This window comes from Grampus griseus (genome assembly GCF_964374135.1).
Source record: "Grampus griseus genome assembly, chromosome: 1".
Taxonomy (NCBI): domain Eukaryota; kingdom Metazoa; phylum Chordata; class Mammalia; order Artiodactyla; family Delphinidae; genus Grampus; species Grampus griseus.
Window position 1 is genome coordinate 183,109,311 of NC_139017.1, and position 17,936 is coordinate 183,127,246.

Below are 17,936 nucleotides of genomic sequence, written 5' to 3' on the forward strand. Positions count from 1 at the left end.
TTGGTGAGCAGATCTGTTTCCGGAGGGGCTGCTCCGGCATCTCAGGGGCCACGGGGGTAGGGGAGAGGTTTCACCCAGGCATCCAGCCACCTCCCCAGACCTGCCCAGACTACAGAGCCCTACCGACCCCCAGCCCCACCCCAGGCTCCACCCCAGACCTCTCACTTCTGACTCCCCGCCCTCGGCTGACTGCCCAGCCTGCCAGGGACAGGACAGAAGGCCAGCCAATCCCGGAAGCGGGCCGCGCCCCCGGCCAGCATGATCCCAGCAAGTGTATAAATACACCTGCTGGGAGCCCACGCCCAGAGAACTCACACCCGCCTCAGACAGCGCTCCACACCTGGAGGAGTGCACACACCCGCCTCCCGGCCCCCCGCCCCCCCCCGGCGGCCCTGGAGAGGAACAGCAGCCAGGCCGGGAGGGGAAGGACCCAGCGCTGCCAGGACGAGTGACCTCGCGGCCGCAGCCTGGCCGTGACAGCCAAGAGGGTCGTGCCTGGGCCCCGCTGACCCCAGCTACCAGGTAAGGCTGGCTCAGCTGGCACTCACCTCTCACCTGTACGGGCTCAGGGTGGGGCACCTCCTCAGAGGGGTGGGGCCTCCGTGCCAAGGAACCGGTTATGTGGGGTGAACTGGCTGGGGGAGGACAGCCTGCAGTACCCCCAGACCCTGCTGAGGCTGCCGCCTGGCCTGTGGCAACTGCTGTCACCAAACGTAATGACGCTTCATGCTGCGATGCCGGGGCACTGGTGACATCACAGTGATGTCACCGTGACTCACGGCGGTCACCGGCAGGAGGCAGCAACCCCTGAGCCTTCGTGACACGTCACTGCGAAGTCATCCCACCATCCCTCCTGGACTGACCAGCAAGTCAGGGTCAGGTCACCCCTGGGGGGCCTCCTGGGCTCCATGGGGTCACGTGGCCAGCGTCTTCCCAAGGCCCTGGCCTCCTCTGTCCGTCGTGAAGGTGAAGGGCGAGTCAGCCCCTTACCCGCCCTCCTCCAAGCAGGAGCCACGTGGCTGTCTGGGAAGGAGACCTGGGCCCCGTGAAGGGGCAGCAGGCAAGAGGGAGAACATCCCACTGCCTCCTGATGGCAGCTGTGGCTGGTGTGACGCTCCCAGGTGGCGGGCCGGCCTAGGGAGGATGGCTGGGGCTCATCCAGCACCCCGCCCCCCGCTCCCCTGGCCACAGGCTGAGGGTCACTTCCAGGCCCTGAGGGCCGGCACCAGGCAGCCCTGCAGGTTCAGGCCGTGGCTGGGGGACACACCTCCTCCTCGGGCCACGGCCACCACCCTTGCTCGGGCCCTCCAGTCTCCCGCAGCGCAGCCAGCTCAGGCCGGCTCTAGATCCAGAGTCCCAGCCCTCACCCAGCCAGGCCTGGCACCCACCCTCACACAACTGCCCGCAGATCGGGTGCGTGCCAACCAAATCGGCCGCCCACACTGGGACCTGTGTTCAAACCCACTTCACCTGACCCAGAGCCACACTCCTCCTGTGAGAGCCTGGGCCCCGCTGGCTGTCACCCCAGCCTCCGAGCCGCCTCTTCTGCACCGTGGCTGTTCTGTGTCATGTGCCCAGGGCCCACCCTGGCAGAGCCCCGATGTAAATAGTAACTGTTGTGGGCCATCGTCATCATCACCTTTATTTCTGCCCAGTGGCACGTCCAGGTAGGCCAGGGCTGGTGGGAGGGGTCTACAGAGCAGTGGTCCACATGGCCCAGGCAGACTGGGACACCCCAGGATGCTGAGCCCTGACTCAGCAGGTGAGGGGCTGGGGAGCGCAGGGTTACAACTTGAGCAGAAAGACCTTGAGCCAGGGACAGGTGGGACTTGGTGGGGGTGCCTGCAGATGGGCAGTGTCCTTCCCGGAATCTCTGGGTGATGCAAGAGAGGGACGGGGAGACAGCGACAGACAGACCTTGCAGGAAAGGGGCAATCGAGGTCACTCACAGGGGTCTCTGTTTGTCCCACAGCCCAGAACCATGTCATCAGGCCCGCAGGTGTGGCACACGGCCCTGCCGCCTGCCGGCAGGAGCAGCCCCACCGCCACAGTGCCCAGGTCCCGCGGCTCGGCCGGCAGCCCCAGGTCCCCCGGCAGCCCTGGATCAGAGAAGACGGCCTCCCCGCTGGAATGCTCCATCTGCTTCTCGGGCTACGACAACATCTTCAGGACACCCAAGGAGCTCTCCTGCACCCACGTCTTCTGCCTGGAGTGCCTTGCGCGGATGGCAGCCGCCCGGCCCGCAGGCCAGCCGGGTAGCGAGGTCGTGCCCTGCCCGTTCTGCCGGCGGCCCACAGCCGTGCCCATTGCCGGGGCCCCCGCGCTGCACACCAGCCGCCAGCTGCAGGCTCGGATGCCAGCACACCTGCGGCGGGAGGAGCCCGTGTGGCTGGAGGGCACCAAGCTGTGCTGCCGCCCGCCACCCTCTGCGCCTGGCCCTGCGGCGCCCGGCTTTGTGTACGTGGACGTGAGCCCGAGCAAGCCTGCCACGCCCGCAGCACCCGTGCCCACCCCGGCCCCTGCCCGCCGTCCGGGCTGCCTGGCCCGCTGCTGGGCCCGCCGCAGGGACTGGAGGCGCGCGGCACTCATCGCCGTGCTGCTGCTCGCACTCTTCTGCGTGGTGCTCTGGCCCGTGCAGTGCGCGCTCAGGACCGGGAGCCTGCACTGCCTCCCCCGGCCACCCCCTGCCACTGCCCCCGCCGCCGCCACCTTCTCGCTCGGGTCCCTGGCTGACAACTAGGGTTACCGCCCCCACCCCCGGGATCCCAGAGGAGCCCCCTGGGATCTCTGAGGAACCCACACCCGGTTCGGCACACCTGCCCCCGCTCTCTGGGGCTGGCTCCTGTCGGGTGGACAAAATGGTCCCCCGAGCTCCCAGAGATCCCAGATCCCTGTGGGCCCCAGAGGCCGCCCCCCTAACTTCCATCTTGCAGATGGGAAGACCGAGGTCCAGGAGAGAGCTTGGCGAGGCCCCTTCCCCATACACACTGTGAATCGCACGCAAGACCAGCCCCTTGCTGAAAAGGGAGCGGGCTCGCCATCTTTCTTTTATTTTCACATTTCGCCCACGGCTCCTCCCTTCCCCAGGCAGGGCTGGCCCCTTCCCTCGGGTGGCCAGGGGGACAGAGGGCAGCGGCGGGGAGCCCAGCCCACCCTCCTGAACTGTACATTTTTAAATAAACTATTTTGTACTCGCAGTTGGTAAGGGGTCCTCACTCTCTGTGTCCTCTTTCCTGCACCATTAAGCCCCTCCCTCCAGAAAAACCCCCAGTCTGCCCCTTCTGCAAAGACCCTCCATCCAGAGGACACCCCCACTGGACTGCACTCCCAGCAGCACCTAGGGTGGATGGCCGCAGGTTCTAGGGCGTCCGACTGCTGTCCCCTCTGGGCTGTGAATGGGCTGCGGCGATTCTGGACTTGGCTGCCCCCGGGGGCCGTGAGGCTCTCCCAGGGAGATGGAGAGGGCCTGGGGCACCTGAGGCAGGCGGGACTGCTGTGGGGCCTTGGCCTGGTCCAGGGCCCTCCCCCCCAGCCCCCACCACGGTCACACCAGGCCGCCTCCCCCAGAAGTCACGGCCCCACAGTCCCGCCTGGAGCCCTGACTGGAGGGCCGCAGGACCCCGTGGCCCCCGGGAACCGAAGTCCAAGTGTGCACGGAAGAGGGGCTGGTGACAACCAGCGTGTTCTGAAGACCCACAGACCTCAGGCTCCTCCAGCAGACCTTCCCGGGCCGGGCCAGGCCTGGCTGGTGAAGCGAGTGTCGCGAGGGCGGGCGGGAGTCCTGCCAGCCCCCACCCCTCCCCCACCCGGTTCTGCCCTCAGCCCCAGGAATCCTGCACTGCCAGCTTGGCATGGCAGAGAGGCCAGGCCGGTCTGGCTCGCACAGGTCCAGCCTCCTCACCCCTCACCCCAAAGCCCAGGATTTCCTGCTCTTACCAGCTGGGCCTCTGGCTCAGGGACACCCTGGGGAAGCTGGGCCCAGTCGTGGGGACCCACATGCTCTCTTTCTCCAGGCCCCAACAAAGACGCAGAACTGAGAAGAAGGCATTTTACTGAGACCACAAAGCCACAGGGACATCCATGATGGGAGGGTGCAGCCGTGGACCACAGGCCAGTGACATCACACCATCACAAACCAGCCAGGCACACATGGAGCCTCGCCCTCGTCTCCGTGGTCACACGAGCACGTCACATATTCTCTCATTCAACGAACACGTGTCCACTCGTGACAGCAACGTGACGGTCTGGGCTAGGCCTGGACACGGCAGGGACGGAGCCACTGCCTGGTCCACATCCTAGACCACGGCTGTGGGCAGGGCTGAGAAGCAGCTTGGAAGGGGTGGGGAGCATGCAGGATGCAGGGGAGAGGGGCACAAACGCTGGTGACCACGGACTGGCACTCACTTGCTGGTCACTCGTGTTCCACATACAGGCTGACACTCAAACGTGTGGCACACAAAAGGTCACACATCGTCACTGCGCCGTGCAGGTGGTCACTGGTGGCCTCCCACACTGAGACAAACCGCAGCCCTGCAGCCCTGCCTCCCCTCCTCCAGGAGGGGCAGGGACACCGGATCTCCTAACCTTCCCTCACCATTTCTGGACGTGCAGACCTGGTCAGGGAGGGTCTGAGCGGCAGACCCGGGACCCCCGCCCCCCAACCCCGCAACGCTCTGGGCTGGGCGCCGGTCTGCACAATCCTAAACACAGTCCTTTGGAGGAACGCGAGGGCCGGCCTTGCTGGGCTCCCGCCTTCTCGCACGGCTCCAGCCCCAATCGGGGCGCGCGCACTCGGGGCCCTCACGGCCAGAGGCGCAGCAGGTTCTCGTACACGTGGCCGGAGGCCTCCGGGGTGCTGCGGGCGGAGACGGGCTTCGGCTGGGGGCCACCTGCGATCCCGCCCCCTCGCCCCGGGCCCCGCCCCCACGCCCGGGCCACGCCCCCGAGGCCTCCCTGCCGGGACTCCGCCCCACCCCCACCCCCGGTCCCTGACGCCCCACTCACGCCGCCGGCGCCCGGGACGGCGCGGTTCCGGGGCTACAGCCGGGGTCGGCGGGCGAGGCGCCCGCCTTCAGGGAGTCGCGCTCCTCGGGCGACTCGCGCTCAGGGGAGGGGCCGCTGGTCACCATGGTGATGCCCCCGCAGGTTCCGCCCCGGCCCGGCCCTGCCCCCACCTGCTCGCGCAGGCGTAGCTGCTCGCCCCGGATGTACCGCTGCAGCGCCAGGTACACGAACTTGTACTGCGCCTCGGTCTGCACCATCCCCGAGCGCTGCCGCCGCACATGCTGGATCGTCTTGGGGACGTCGATGTCGCAGTCCAGCCCTGGGGACGAGCGAGCTCAGGGCGGGGCGGTGAGGCAGGGAGGAGGTGGGAGGGCCAGATGAAATAGGCGGGGCCGGCAACTGCAGGAGGGCGGGGCTAGATGGAAGGGGAGGGGCCGGTACCGGGGCGGGGCTAGATGGGAGGGGGCGGGGCTCGATTGCGGGGCGGGGCCTGCCTGAGGTGGCTCACCCTGCCTGCGAATGACGTCCACCAGGATGTCAATCACAATGATTGTGCCGGTGCGTCCGATGCCGGCGCTGTGGGGACGGACCAGGAGGCCTGTGGCCAGTTGACGGGACAAAGCCGTGGCCCCTTCCCCGGTGGCACCTGTGCCGCTGGCCCCGCCCCGTCCCTGGTCGCACCTGCAGTGCACTACCATGGGTCCGGCCCCCGGCATGCCGCTCTGGGCCCGGTTCACCTCGTCCAGGAAGCCAAGGACGCCGCTGGGCTCGGCCGGGACTCCGTGGTCCGGCCAGCCGAAGTACTGGCAGTGCGCCACTGTGCGCGGTGACTCCTCCTGGGCAGGGCGGGCTGGTGAGCGCCAGCCGGGGGGTCTGGGCGGGTCCCAGGCGCTCCGCGCAGTGTCGAGGCTGACGCTGCTGTGACCCTCGGTGGGGAGGGGCCCAGGGACTGAACCGGGAGGAGGCAGGCTGTGGCGCGGTGGGGTTTGCCAGAAGGAGTGACCAGCGGGGCCCGGACAGAGCAAGAGGGAGTGGGAGGAAAAGATGGGATTCAGGGCTTGGGGGACCCCCCAGATGGCCCCAGGAGGCTCAGGTGCCTGGGGAAAGGAAGAAAGATGGTCTGGGGGAGAGAGCAGCTTTCTGGGAAGTGAATTCGATTTGGGAAAGGCCAAATGCAGAGGCTGGCAGGACCCCCAGGTGCTTAGACAAAGGGAACTGGCCAGGAGGGATCTGTGCCTGGGAAAGGAATGGGCACCACCAGCGTACAAAGGAGGCCGAAGGTGCTGAGACGGCCCAGGGAGGGCTGGAGGGAGAGGTGCATGTGGGTGTGAGGCCGCCCTGGAGCCAGGCAACTGTGGCTGAGAACGTGCCCGACTGGAAACACTGCCCAGCAGAGCCCAGTCCAAGACTGTGCCCACTGGATTGAGGGACGTGCAAGCCACCAGGGCCAGCCCAGGGCCTCCTCACCCCAGCGCAGACCTGGGGACTTCCCGACCACTCTGACCCTGGCCCCACAGGTCTCGTTGCCCTCCAGGCTCACCTGGTCTGCCCGCCACACCTGCAGCTCCCTCACACAATAGCCCTGGGCCTGGTGCTCAGCAACGTTGCACACACGCAGGCGGCCATACGCTTGGCTGCCGTGCAGCTCTGGCCAGTATCGGAAACACTTGTTCTGGGAGGGTGGGGGCATGGCATCAGCCATACTGGAAGACCACCAGCACCCTTGCCCCTCTGCCCCGTGGGACACACACGGGGTCTCTTCAGTGCCCTCCCTGCTCCCCCAGCATCCCTAAGACTGAAGAAGCAAGGCTGGGCCAGCACCAGCACCGGTCCAGTGGGGCATGCGGCAGGCAGAGGGGAGGGACACGAGCCTGAGCCCCTACCCGGCCTCGCTCCACCTCTCTGGTGGTCATGACGATGACACGCGTGTTCTCCTGGTGCACCATGGCCCAGAAGGCAGCTGCTGTAGTTGGCAGACAGCCCTGGGTGGCGATGTACACCTTGCCTGGTCCGTGGCCTGGCTTCTCCTCTGGGTCACTCTGAAAGGAGGTGGGGTCAACTGCCTGCTGTTTCCAGGAATTAAAGTGCCAGAGGACCAATGCAAGTTGATGCAAATGATATGCAAAGTAGCCCAGTGGCTCACACGCAGTCCGCCGAGGGTGGGAGGGTCTTAGGACCAATATTTTGTCCAGCAGGCTCTGAGGACCCCTCTGAGGACCCCTTGTGGACTGCCGCACCCTGAATATCCCCCTGAATATCTATTGTCTTGCCAAGGTCCACAGATCACTTCAGAGCTCCAGGCTCATTATTATGGGGGATGGGGTGACTGGTGTTTGATCCACGCGGGGCCACGCGTGCAGCTGGCCACCCACACCTCATGCACACTCACCCTGATGTAGTTGGCGTTGATGTAGTCGGCTCCAGGCGCGCTGTCCTCCACATCACGCAGGATGACACGGGTGGTATCAACTGGGAAGGGAAGATGCCGCTTAGGTCTCCAGGGCAGAGGGGATGCTCGTGGACCCCACCTACTTCCTGGCCCGCTGACCCGTGGTGAGCAGAGACAAAGGACGAAGGGGCAAGAGGGGGCATCACACCACTGGTGGGGAATGACCCCTGCCTTCACCCTCCAGGACCCCTCTGCCAGATGGGCCCCTGAATGTGGTGAATGGAGCCCTGGCCCCCCCATGTGGCCCCAGGCCCCGGCCTCACAGGGGAGGATGTTCTTGTATCGGTTCTTGGGCTTGTTCTCCAGCCGCTGGCCCTCTTTCCGGGGATACAGGAGCCGGCATTCCTGCTGCTGCAGCATCTGGGGGAAGTGGGGCTTTAGCCCGTGGCCCCAACCCTTCCCGGGAGCCCTCAACACCCACCCACACCCCCTGACCCACACCCCTCTGCTGGCCCTTGCCACAGCCCCAGAGGATGGGAGTTGGGGCGGGGGGGGGCGGGGCGGAGCGGGCAGCAGTCCGGCACCTCGAACTCCTCCCAGAAGCCCTGCTTGGCCTTCTCGCTGGCATCCATGGCCTCGTTGAGCTCCCGCACACGGCTCTCAATGCTTGTGGCGCTGATTCTCGTGGTCTTGAGGGGCTGGCAGGGAGAGGCCCACGTCCAAGCTTAGCAGGGTCCAGCGGACCCCACAGTGCCCCGGCGCCCACACCTTTGCCCTCGGCCACCCGGCGCCAGCCTGGTGTCCTTTTTCCCGGGTGGGGCTGTGCCAGAATCCCTTGCCCCCCCAGGTGGAGAAGTCCACTCAGAGCCCAAGGTTCAGGTGCCCAGGGGCATACCTGCTGGAGGTGCACTACGGTCCCCGACCTCTCCACCAGAGGGTTCTTCCTGTAGCATTCCACCAGATCTCCCAGGGTGTCAAACCTCTCGCCGCCTCCCACATCGTACTTCCCATCTGGCTGTGGGGACGGCAGTGAGCGGCCGGTGGTGCCCCCTCCCCTGGGTCACCCCCCAACCCCGGCCACTGCCTCCTACCTGGAAGTGTATCATGACATGGGTGACGCGTGCCTGGCGGTCCGCCCTGTCCAGCTGCTGTGTGAGCACTGACAGCACGAAGTCCCCAGGTTTGCTCTGACTCTCCCGAACCAGGAAGCTGCCCGGACGCCCCTTCTGCATCAGCAGCTTCTCGGCCTCCTTGCCAGACAGGTGCCCGTGGTACCACCTGGCCCAGAACGGCACAGGTGAGACCAGGGGCCCCAGCCTGTCCAGGTGAGGGACACAGACCCACACGTAGCCTAAGGCTCTGAGACACAGATACCGAGAGAGGCACAGACCCACCCAGACCTCGGGGGCCCAGGCAGCACCCGCACCCAGGCCAGCCTCCGTCAGCCCTGCCCACCTCTCCGACCCTCCTCCGACCCGGAAAGCAGCAGGAGGCAGGACAGGCGGGCCCTGCAGTGCCCCAGGGTGACCACCAGGTGGCAGCCTCGTCCTCAGCAAGGAGGAGCAGGATGGTCTCCCCAGGCCAGCCGCACCCTGCTTCCACGGCAGATGCAGCTGGCTCAGACCTCCGCAGTGCACATGGGGAAACCGAGGCTGGGGGAACCTGCTCTCCCCAAGTCACCAGCCAGGAAGGCAGGGGGCAGGCTGGCTGCAGCCCTCCCACCCCGCACTCACCCCTGTGGCTGGTGCCTGGGACCTGGAAGAAACGAGGCCAGAACCCCGGGGGAGGGGGTGCAGTACGCTCCCTCAGCTTTGCCACAGTTGTGCCCAAGCCTGACCCTGAGTCCTGGGGGCAGAGGACACCCAGAGGCCATGCCCAGCGGCCCCTGCCCCCTCGGTCACTCGCACGCACACCTGAGCAGACACAGAAGCCTGGCTAGATGCAGACCCAGCTGCCTACCGTTCCGACGTGGGGTCCTGGCAGCTCAGCGGGTGCCAGAGCTCCACGGGGGCCCCGCCACGCTCTCGGAGCAGCGCCCCGCGCTGGCCTGTGTAGTGCTGCACCAGCTCGGCCAGCGTCGCGAACTTCTCCCCTCCGTACAGGTCATAGTAGTCGCCTGTGTTCTGGATCTTGACGTGGGTCACCTCGTCGTGGCGCCTGGAAGGGCCGGTGCGCCAGCCGCCGTTGGGGGTTGCTGCTCCCATCACCACCCTCAGCTTCCCGAACAGTGCCTGGGGTTTTCCTGCCCTGAGATCTCGGCCTCTGCTGTCCCCCTGCCACGAACAGCACGGCCAAGGCCAGGCCCCTCCCCTCTGCAGCTCCCCGTGTCCAGCCAGTGTCCGGGCCCCACCCTGGATGGCGGGCACCCCACCCCCACTGCCCATGGGGCAGCCAAGATCGGGCTTGTCGACCACAGGCCTGACTCTCCCTTGGCCTGGAGGCCGAGGCTGGGGCAGCCTCTCCGGACAGACTCTGCCTCATTCCAGACCACCTGCCCAGGGGCTCCAGAGGATGGGGGACTGGGGCCCCGAGACTGCTTCCCCAGGTGTCCCAGTGTGGCCTGGGAGGCCCAGGAGAGAATGTCTGTGTCTCCAAGGTGAGGGAGGTCCATCCTGAGGGCTAACCTCATCCCGCCTGCTGCCCAGGTTTAGTAGAAAACCCGGAAGGATCTGGAGCCCTTTGGGCAGACCCCTCCCCAGACCCCAGACTGACCCGCCTCACCCAGGGTGGATGGACACGGATCCGGCTGTCCACTCTGCTGGTCGTGACTCCTCCTGCCCATCCTCCCCACACATTGGCCCTTTCAGGGCTCCGGCGAGACCCCCAGTGTGCGGCATCCCCAGGAGATGGGGGCACGATCCCAGCCATTGAGGCCCCTCAGAGGGTGGGAGGGAGGCCCTGCCGAAGCCCACCTCACGGAGCCCTCCCTGAAGGCCTCTCTAAGTGGCCCCCTCCTGCCCAGAGGCCACCTGGCCAGGATTGCCAGACTCCCCCCCAAGATCTCGCCCCCAGCAAGGGTCCTCACTGCCCACCCCCTCTGGAAGGACTGGGGAGCCTGATCCACAGCTGTGCCCCCAGCTGAGGGTGTTCCGACCCCTTGAAGTCTTGCGGGACCTCGGGGCCTGTCCACACCCGGCAGCACCACCCACCCACCTGACGGACAGCGTGAAGCCCCCCGGGCGGCTCTTGCTGGGTCTTGCCAGGAAGCTCCCGTGCCGGCCCTTGGACAGGAGCAGCCGCTCCGCCTCAGCCCCGCCGGTGTTGGGATGAAACCACCTGGAACGAGGACAGCAAGTTGGTGACGAGAGAGCCAGGAACACTGGGCAGTCCTGACCACACCCACAATGCCTGCTGGGGCTGCCCTGCGCTCACCACCGTCCTTGAGCCGTGACCACAGGGTCTGGGGTCCGTGGGGAAGGAGGGGGCGTTGGGGGGGACCGGGGACACAGGTGGGCAGACACTGAACCACAGTGGCAGGTGGGGAGGGCAGACCCCCTCCAGAGCCCCCACAAGGACACCAGCAGGAACCTCAGCTCAAGCCCTCGGCCGTCTCTTCCACCGCCCACCGGGCGCCCCAGCTCAGCCGAAGGCACTCGGGACCCCCCACGGCCACCCAGGGCTCCCTTCCTCCCCTTACAGCCCAGCAGCAGACCCTGGTGGCCCACCCCCCCCCCCACCTTCACCGCCCCTCCCGGTCCTGGCCACCACCCTCTCCCGAGGGACCCCAGCATGGCACGCCAGTCACTGGGTCAGCACCCCCGGAACGACAGCACAGCCCACAGGCCCGTCACCCCCGAGAGCGCCCCCCACCCCGTTGCCGCCTGCCAGTCCCGGCCCCTCACCCCACCAGGCCGTGCGCCTCAGGGCCTCTGCGCCAGCTGTTCTCCGCTCCCGGCCCACATCGAGTGACAGGGGACCCTCTCCCCTCACTCTGCGCCACCTATCCTGCCTTATTTTTCTTCCCAGTATTGGCACCTTCTTGACATATGCTACATATTTACTGGCTTGTAGTCTATCTCCTTGATTTTAAGCCCCACAAGGGCAGTGTGTACGGCAGGGTTGAAAACAGAGCCTGGGCATTAACAAACATCCTTGAATTCAGAAGTGAGCGACCTATGAATGGGTGGTGGGTGCTGGGCGAGCCCAGAGAGTCACCATCTGTTCTGCTGGGGGTCCAGGCTGAGAGGGACTCAACCCCACCCCCGCCACTCTGGGACTGACCTTCACAGCCTCCCGCACGAGATGGGGGGACAGGGCAGGGGGACCTCATCAGGACTGCACATGAGCCCACGGCTGAGATCATGACTGCTGTTAACTTTACCCCGGTGGCTTCTGTCTCCGTGTGTCTCCCCCATTAGGGCAGGAATTTCTGGCGCTGGGATTAAATCATACTCGTGCGGTGGCCCCAGAGCGTCTCAGAGCAGGGTCCCTGCACGATCCCCCAGAGGGACACTGTGACACAGTATCTGGCCTTCCATTGGCAACACTGTGTCTCCCAAAGGTCACTGCAGGAAGGGCTTGGGATCTCTGGTTCAGAGGTGTGTCCCTGGTTCACCGTGCAGGTGACACACGGTGTTGGGGGTAGTCCTGCCCCATCCTGCATCCAGTGGGAAACCAGGGCCCCCAACTCCAGCTCTGCTGCCTTGCGACCCCCCCAGGCCCCGCCCAGTTGTTCGCAGTCATAACCCGGGCACAAATGGTGTGGGGCTGCTGTGCCCTGGGCAGACCCTGCCCCGCCCCACAGTTGACCCAGAGATCTTTCTGGAATGGGAATCAGATCACATCTCTTGCGTAAAAGCCGGCCTGCACGCCTCCTCCAGTCCTCCTGCCGCTCCCTTGCCTCTCCAGGGCCCCTTCGTCCCTGCCGTCAGCTCCTTCCTGAACCCTCCAAGGAGCCACTGTGCTCAGTCTACATCGCGCTGTCTGACGCACAGCCCATGGCAGGTGTGGGGTGTGCAAGTGAATGGATTAAAATTCAGCAGAATCATAATCCCAGTTCCTGGGTCACAGTGGCCACGTTTCACTGCTGAAAGCCACGTGTGGCCACTGGAGGCTGTCGACTGCGGGTGGGAAAGAAATATTTCCACCATCACAGAAAGTTGTGGCCTGTGCTGGTCCACACTGCCCATCTTCGCCTGAGTCACCACAGACCTGTTTCCCTGGGCTCTCAGGGTCTCCCCCGGCCTCTCAGGGCCAGTGGTCAGGCCTCCTTCCAGAAGCACGTACTCCACACGGGAGTTCTCCACACTCCCCTGGTTTCCCACCTCAGCCGGCCTGGGTCCTCTCCCTTCTTCTGACCCCGCGGTGCTGGAGCCCCACCACCTGTGCCCTACACGTGTCTCCATGTCCACGCACTGTCTACATCTCCAGCCCCACCTGGGCTCTGAGCTTCAAGCTCATAGACACAACTCTTTCCAGTATCTCTGTCTGAAAGGTAACAGCATCTCTATCTTAACGTTTGCAAAATTCGAAACTCCTGAGAGGGCCCCGTTCTATGCAGTCCTCGCTCAGTGAAGGGGGTCACCGCCCGCCCATCACTCAGGTCCTTGCCCTCAACTCCCCAGCACTCTCCCAACGCTGTGCCCTCTTATCCTGACTTCCAAACACCCCAGAACCAACCACTTCTCCCACCGCCCTGGGACCAGTGCCCACCGGCTCTTGCCTGGACGGCAGTATCGCCTCCAGGTCTCCAGGCCTCATGCTTCACCCTCAGCAGAGCCATGGCAGACAGAGGGGTTCTCAGAAAATGCACATCAGAGCCGTTTAAACCTTGCCAGTGGTCCTGCGTGGCTCTCAGGACGCTCGCACACACCTCAAGGACCCCCCACTAGAGAGCCCCTCCCCCTGTTGGCCATGTCTCTGTTCACTGACGTCACTCCGCATCTGGCCGCCTCCAGCCGGCCCTACGGGGCACGGCTCACGCGCCCTCCCTGACCATCCCGCGGCCCCTGCCATCAACGCTGCAGCTGCATCACTGGCCCACCTTCCACGTGTGGCACCTGCAACAGCAGACGGGCACGTACAGGCTTCTGCGTTTACCTGTCTCCCCGTGTCTTCATCACCAGACATGAGCCCCGGGGGAGGACAGGCTCCGTTCTGACCTCCATGGCTCCCCAGGGTCCATGTACTGGTTCAGAGAGGCCCAGAAGCTCAGGTGACCTGCACAGGGCCACCCAGAGCGCCTATCCAGCTCGCCCCGGGGGAAGGAGGGCTACCACCAGCCAGGCGCTTCCTGGGCACTTTCTGGGCCTGGGGTCTCAAGCTCCCTCCCGCGCTGGCTCTAGAGGAGTGGGACCTGGGGGCTATTTGGTCGAGTGGTTCAGCAGATGAAGCTGCCAGGGAAGGCTTCCAGGGGGAGGAGCTGCCACATGATGACCTCCGGGGCCAATCACAGGACAGCAGGCGAGGCCACCAGGAAAAGGGCGAAGGGCTCGTGCCGTCAGAGACGCGGCAGTGTGTGTGTGGGGGACACTGGAACCCAAAGGAAGGCCTCCGACCCCCCCCACCCTGGGGCCACCCACTCTGCTGAACCACATCCTGTGCCCAGATGCCGCCTCCCCCAGTCCCAGCAGCCTCAGACGCCAGTCCAAGATGGGCGATGCCCAGAGTGTGGGACCAGGGGCAGAGTGTGGAGGCCCAGCATCAAAGCCACAGAGCAAGGTGAAGGGCATATTGTTTGTCCTTTCTGGGACTCTCGCTCATACTCTCCGTCCCTCTCTCCTCCCCGAAAGCTGCCCCGGGTCTATTGGGTGGAAATCTCCAGGGGTGGGGTATCCTGAGAGGCCACAGCAGCTCACACCACAGCAGCTGCAACCCCAGGCCAAGGTAGGCCTCACTCCCCCGACCAGGCCTAGCGGTGGAGCCAGGTGTCCGCAGGCTGGCGCAGCCGGCGGCCCCAGGCTGAGGGGCGGGACGAGGTGGGGAGGCTGCAGTCCCGTCTCCAGTCTCCACACCAGGGTCACTTCTGTGCCAAAGGGCTCCCTGCTCGGTGGCAGGTCGGTGACTCAGCTCTGCCCTGGTCCCATGGTCAGGCAGGCCTGGGAGAGGGGCAGGTGAGGTGGGCAGGGCACGCTGGGCTCCCCATGGGTCTAACAGCCTGGGCCTGCCAAGGCCAAGCTGAGCCCAGTCAGTGCCCCGGAGTCCGAGAACAGCCCAGCCTGAACCCACTGGCCACTGTCTGGTCCAGCTTGCTGTGTGGCCTTGGTGTCCCAGCTGTGGATGGTACAGCTCCAACCCTGGGACCCTGGGAGACCCACGAATGGCCTGTCGACACGCTTACACACACGGTACAGGGGCTGGACACACCTGCAGGGAAGACATTGTCATGATGGTGGGAGATATACAGACAAGTGGGGAGGGTCCCAGGCTGGGACTCCAGGGCTGGGGACCCCAGAGCACAGTCAGTGTTCTTCTCCATCTCCTTGCCCCCAGCCCCTCCTGGTCCCAGAGGAACCTCAACCAAGGCCTGTCCTGTCTATGCAGAACCGAACTAACCAGAGACACGCTTTCCTCTCCAATCTGGAACAGAGGGGAGCTCGAGGGTGTTCAGCAGCTCCCCATAGGACCCGGCTCCTTCCCGAGCACCAATATCAACACATCAAGCAGCAGCAGTAGGCAGGACTTGCGCCCAGCCCTGCCCACAGCACCGGAGTCCTGGGGCGAGTGGTGCCGATGACGGTGCCCGTTGACCCACAAACCACAGGGCGAAGGGGAGGCGCCACAGGGTGGGGGCAGGTGTAGGGGGATGGGCTTCGCTTGGGACTTGGTTGGGCCTGCCCAGGCCCGATAGGGGCGTGGGCAGGGACCCGGGGGCCAGAGGAGGGACCGTCCAGAAGGCCATCACAGGGCGGGGCAGGGAGGGTTGGCGAGGGCAGGCAGAGCCGCACCGGGGCTTTCCCAGGCTGGCCCAGGGTCACATGCACATGACGCGGACATGACCTTTTCTGAGCACCAGAACTTGCCTGGGGGACAAGAAGGAGTGAGGCCAGTGGAGCCCGAGGGTTGGTTCCAAGCAGAGCCCAAAACATCCTCCTGCCTGAGCTCCAGCTGGATGTTAAACCTGGGAATCGCAGGGCTCTGGGGCTGACAGGTTCCTGGAGACCCAACCCACTTGCACTATTCCCGAGCCTAAGAGGGCCCTCGACCCTGCCGGAGGCCACCGTGCCAGGCTCACCACACCCCTTGTAGGGATTCTGGAGCCCTCACCGCTGACGCACTGCCCTGGCCCCGCAGATCAGATCTTGTCCAGCCCCCTCACTGATCTAGGGAGTCACTCGGGGTCTTAGGGCGACCCTCCCTGTGACCTCCAGCCTCACCAAACCCCAGAGGGGCTGTTCCGGATGTGCCAGGAAGTGGCGACAGGCGTCTCACAACTGTGGCTCGCCACAGATGTCCACATCCAGCTGGGGTCTGAGCTCACAGGAGTGTGTGCACACCCGGGGAGGGGGGCGGTCTGGTGGAAAGGGCAGGAAAGGCAAGTCCCGTCTTCCCTCTTCATGGAGGCCAGAAGCTGGCTTGACTTGAGCCCCGTCCCGGCTCTCACACACACCCCTGCCAGGGAGCTCACCCCTAAACTTGGTCCTTAGGAGGGTCGGGTCGGGGTGGGGGATGAGCCTGTCAAGGGAGGGCTGATCCTTGCAGGTCAAGGGGCCACAACTAGAGGGGGAGACCAGAGCCTCCAGGATGGCCCCAGTTACAGGACTGGGGAAACGGGGGGCCCCACCAGGTGTAACACATCTCTGGTGGCCCAAAGGGAGCCTGGAACAAAGCAAGGAGTCCAGGGGAGTGAGAGAGGGTCTGTTACTGACCTGACACGTGCTGCCCACTCTAGGCTCCAGCCACTGCCACCCAAGAGCACCATCCATTCCCTAGAGTCAGGGTACCTCTGAACCCCCACCCAGACCCAGCCCCCGATCGGAAAGAGTCCTATCCACCCGCAGGGGTGAGGCTGGGCCTCGATGGCCCGGGACGCGTGGAAGGGGGCAGGTGTCAGAAGGTCGGGCCTGAGCGCCACCGGTCGGGAGCAGGAGACGTCCCGGGGAGCATCTCGCCCGCACCCCCTGTCCCCGCCCATCGGCCGGAACCGCACGTGGTGGGGCCCCGGCTTCTGGCCACCGGGAGGCCGGGCTCACCTGCGCGAGGTCATGTCTGCTGGGCTCAGGGTGCTCCGGCCGCACGGAGGAGGCCCCGCCTACCTCGAGGATCCGCCCACCGGAGCTCCGCCCACCTTAGAGGTCCCGCCCCTCCCGAGCTCCCTTAAAAGGAGCCGCGCCCTCAGGTCTCGCTACGGTACTGGGAGGTTGCACCAGTTCCCCAGGGCGCCGGGCTTCAGGACGAGGGGCTCACGCCACATCACGGGCTCGGAGGGCGAAGGCGCCAGGCGGCCCTGGTCCGAGAGGCGCGTTAAGTGATTAATTATGTGTCCTGTTCCTCTGGGTGCTTTCCTTCCAAGAACCTTTCGAGCTCCGCCTCCGTCCTGGGGGAGGAGGGGCTGCACTCCCCGCACCCTGGGTGGAGGGGCTCGGAGCTAGAGAAGCGGGTGGAACAGGTCCCACCGGCCCCGCGTCCCGGAGGGGGACCACAGAGGGGCGGAGGTGGGAGCCCACGTGATAACCAGCTCTTCCCTCTTAGCCGTCCTAGCTTGGGCTGCCGGCTCCCCTTCTCCCCACCTCTGCCACCCGCCTAGTCGCCACACTTCCTAAGTGATGCTGACACCCCCTTGACCTCAGGGCCTTTGCTCCTGCTACAAGTGCCCCCACCAGGCCGGCTTTCCCTAGGGCCCGCTGGCCAATCGCCTGGGCTCCTAACCTGGGGATCCCGTTAGGACTGTCAGGGCCTGCCCAGCGCCACGCCGCCCCCCCCCCCCGCCCACCTTTCCAGGAGTGGTACAGCACCAGCTTGGAACCTTCTGCTGCTCGCAAGCCCTGATCCCAAATCACCACCACCAGTGCCGAGCGCAGGCTGGAGTGCCCCTCGCCCTCCTTGGCTTTTCCCCTTCCTCACCGTCCTGGCAACCTGGAGGGTCCTGCACCCTCAGCACTGGTTGCCCCGAGAGCCCCTCCTTCTGAAAGCATCAGCTCCCAGAGCACCCTCTCCTGGTCCCCCCACCGTGGGGGTCTGTTCTCCCCTCACTCAGCCGAGCCCACCCTCCCTCACGTGCCCGGCCTCAGCCCAGCTTCCCCTCTGCTTGGTAGCCCACGGCCTCCTGGACTCCACTCAGGCGGCCTCAGCCCCTCAACCCAGCCACTCCAGACGCAGCAGGGGGCCTGCCCAGGTGCCCCTGCTCCTCAGTCAGTGCCTCCCCCTCCCTGTGTCCAGCCCACACCGGCCCACCAGGGTCCCCTTCCCTCAGGCCTCACCTCCACCCCATCCTGGCTCCCCCAGAGGCCCTCCTTGCCCTTAGTACCGCCAGCCCGCTCTCCTCGCAGCCCCTCTTCCCATCCTGTGCTCACAGACACCCGGACGTAGGCTGATACATGTGCAGACGCATACACACATGCACACGTGGCGGGGGCTGCAGCCTGCCCGCAAGGCCCGCCATCCC

At 65.7% G+C, this 17,936-nt stretch overlaps 2 protein-coding genes across 2 annotated transcripts; one reads left to right on the plus strand and one right to left on the minus strand.

Annotated features, from left to right (window-relative positions):
* The first annotated feature begins 470 nt into the window (after positions 1 to 470).
* RNF223 (ring finger protein 223) lies at positions 471 to 3,093 on the plus strand. The gene is made up of 2 exons (XM_082668982.1): positions 471 to 522; positions 1,973 to 3,093. The coding sequence occupies exon 2, from the start codon at positions 1,982 to 1,984 to the stop codon at positions 2,738 to 2,740; it is 759 nt and encodes a 252-aa protein (XP_082525108.1). The 5' UTR covers positions 471 to 522; positions 1,973 to 1,981; the 3' UTR covers positions 2,741 to 3,093.
* Positions 3,094 to 4,599: 1,506 nt separating this feature from the next.
* LOC309837680 (tyrosine-protein phosphatase non-receptor type 11-like) lies at positions 4,600 to 13,093 on the minus strand (the record flags this gene model as incomplete). The annotated part of the gene is made up of 14 exons (XM_082678408.1): positions 4,600 to 4,855; positions 5,005 to 5,323; positions 5,513 to 5,580; positions 5,686 to 5,840; positions 6,545 to 6,676; positions 6,888 to 7,043; positions 7,394 to 7,473; positions 7,717 to 7,813; positions 7,978 to 8,091; positions 8,289 to 8,408; positions 8,485 to 8,671; positions 9,353 to 9,550; positions 10,547 to 10,722; positions 13,046 to 13,093. 14 exons carry the CDS (start codon positions 13,091 to 13,093, stop codon positions 4,801 to 4,803), a joined length of 1,905 nt encoding a protein of 634 aa, XP_082534534.1. The 3' UTR covers positions 4,600 to 4,800.
* Between the last annotated feature and the right edge of the window lie 4,843 nt (positions 13,094 to 17,936).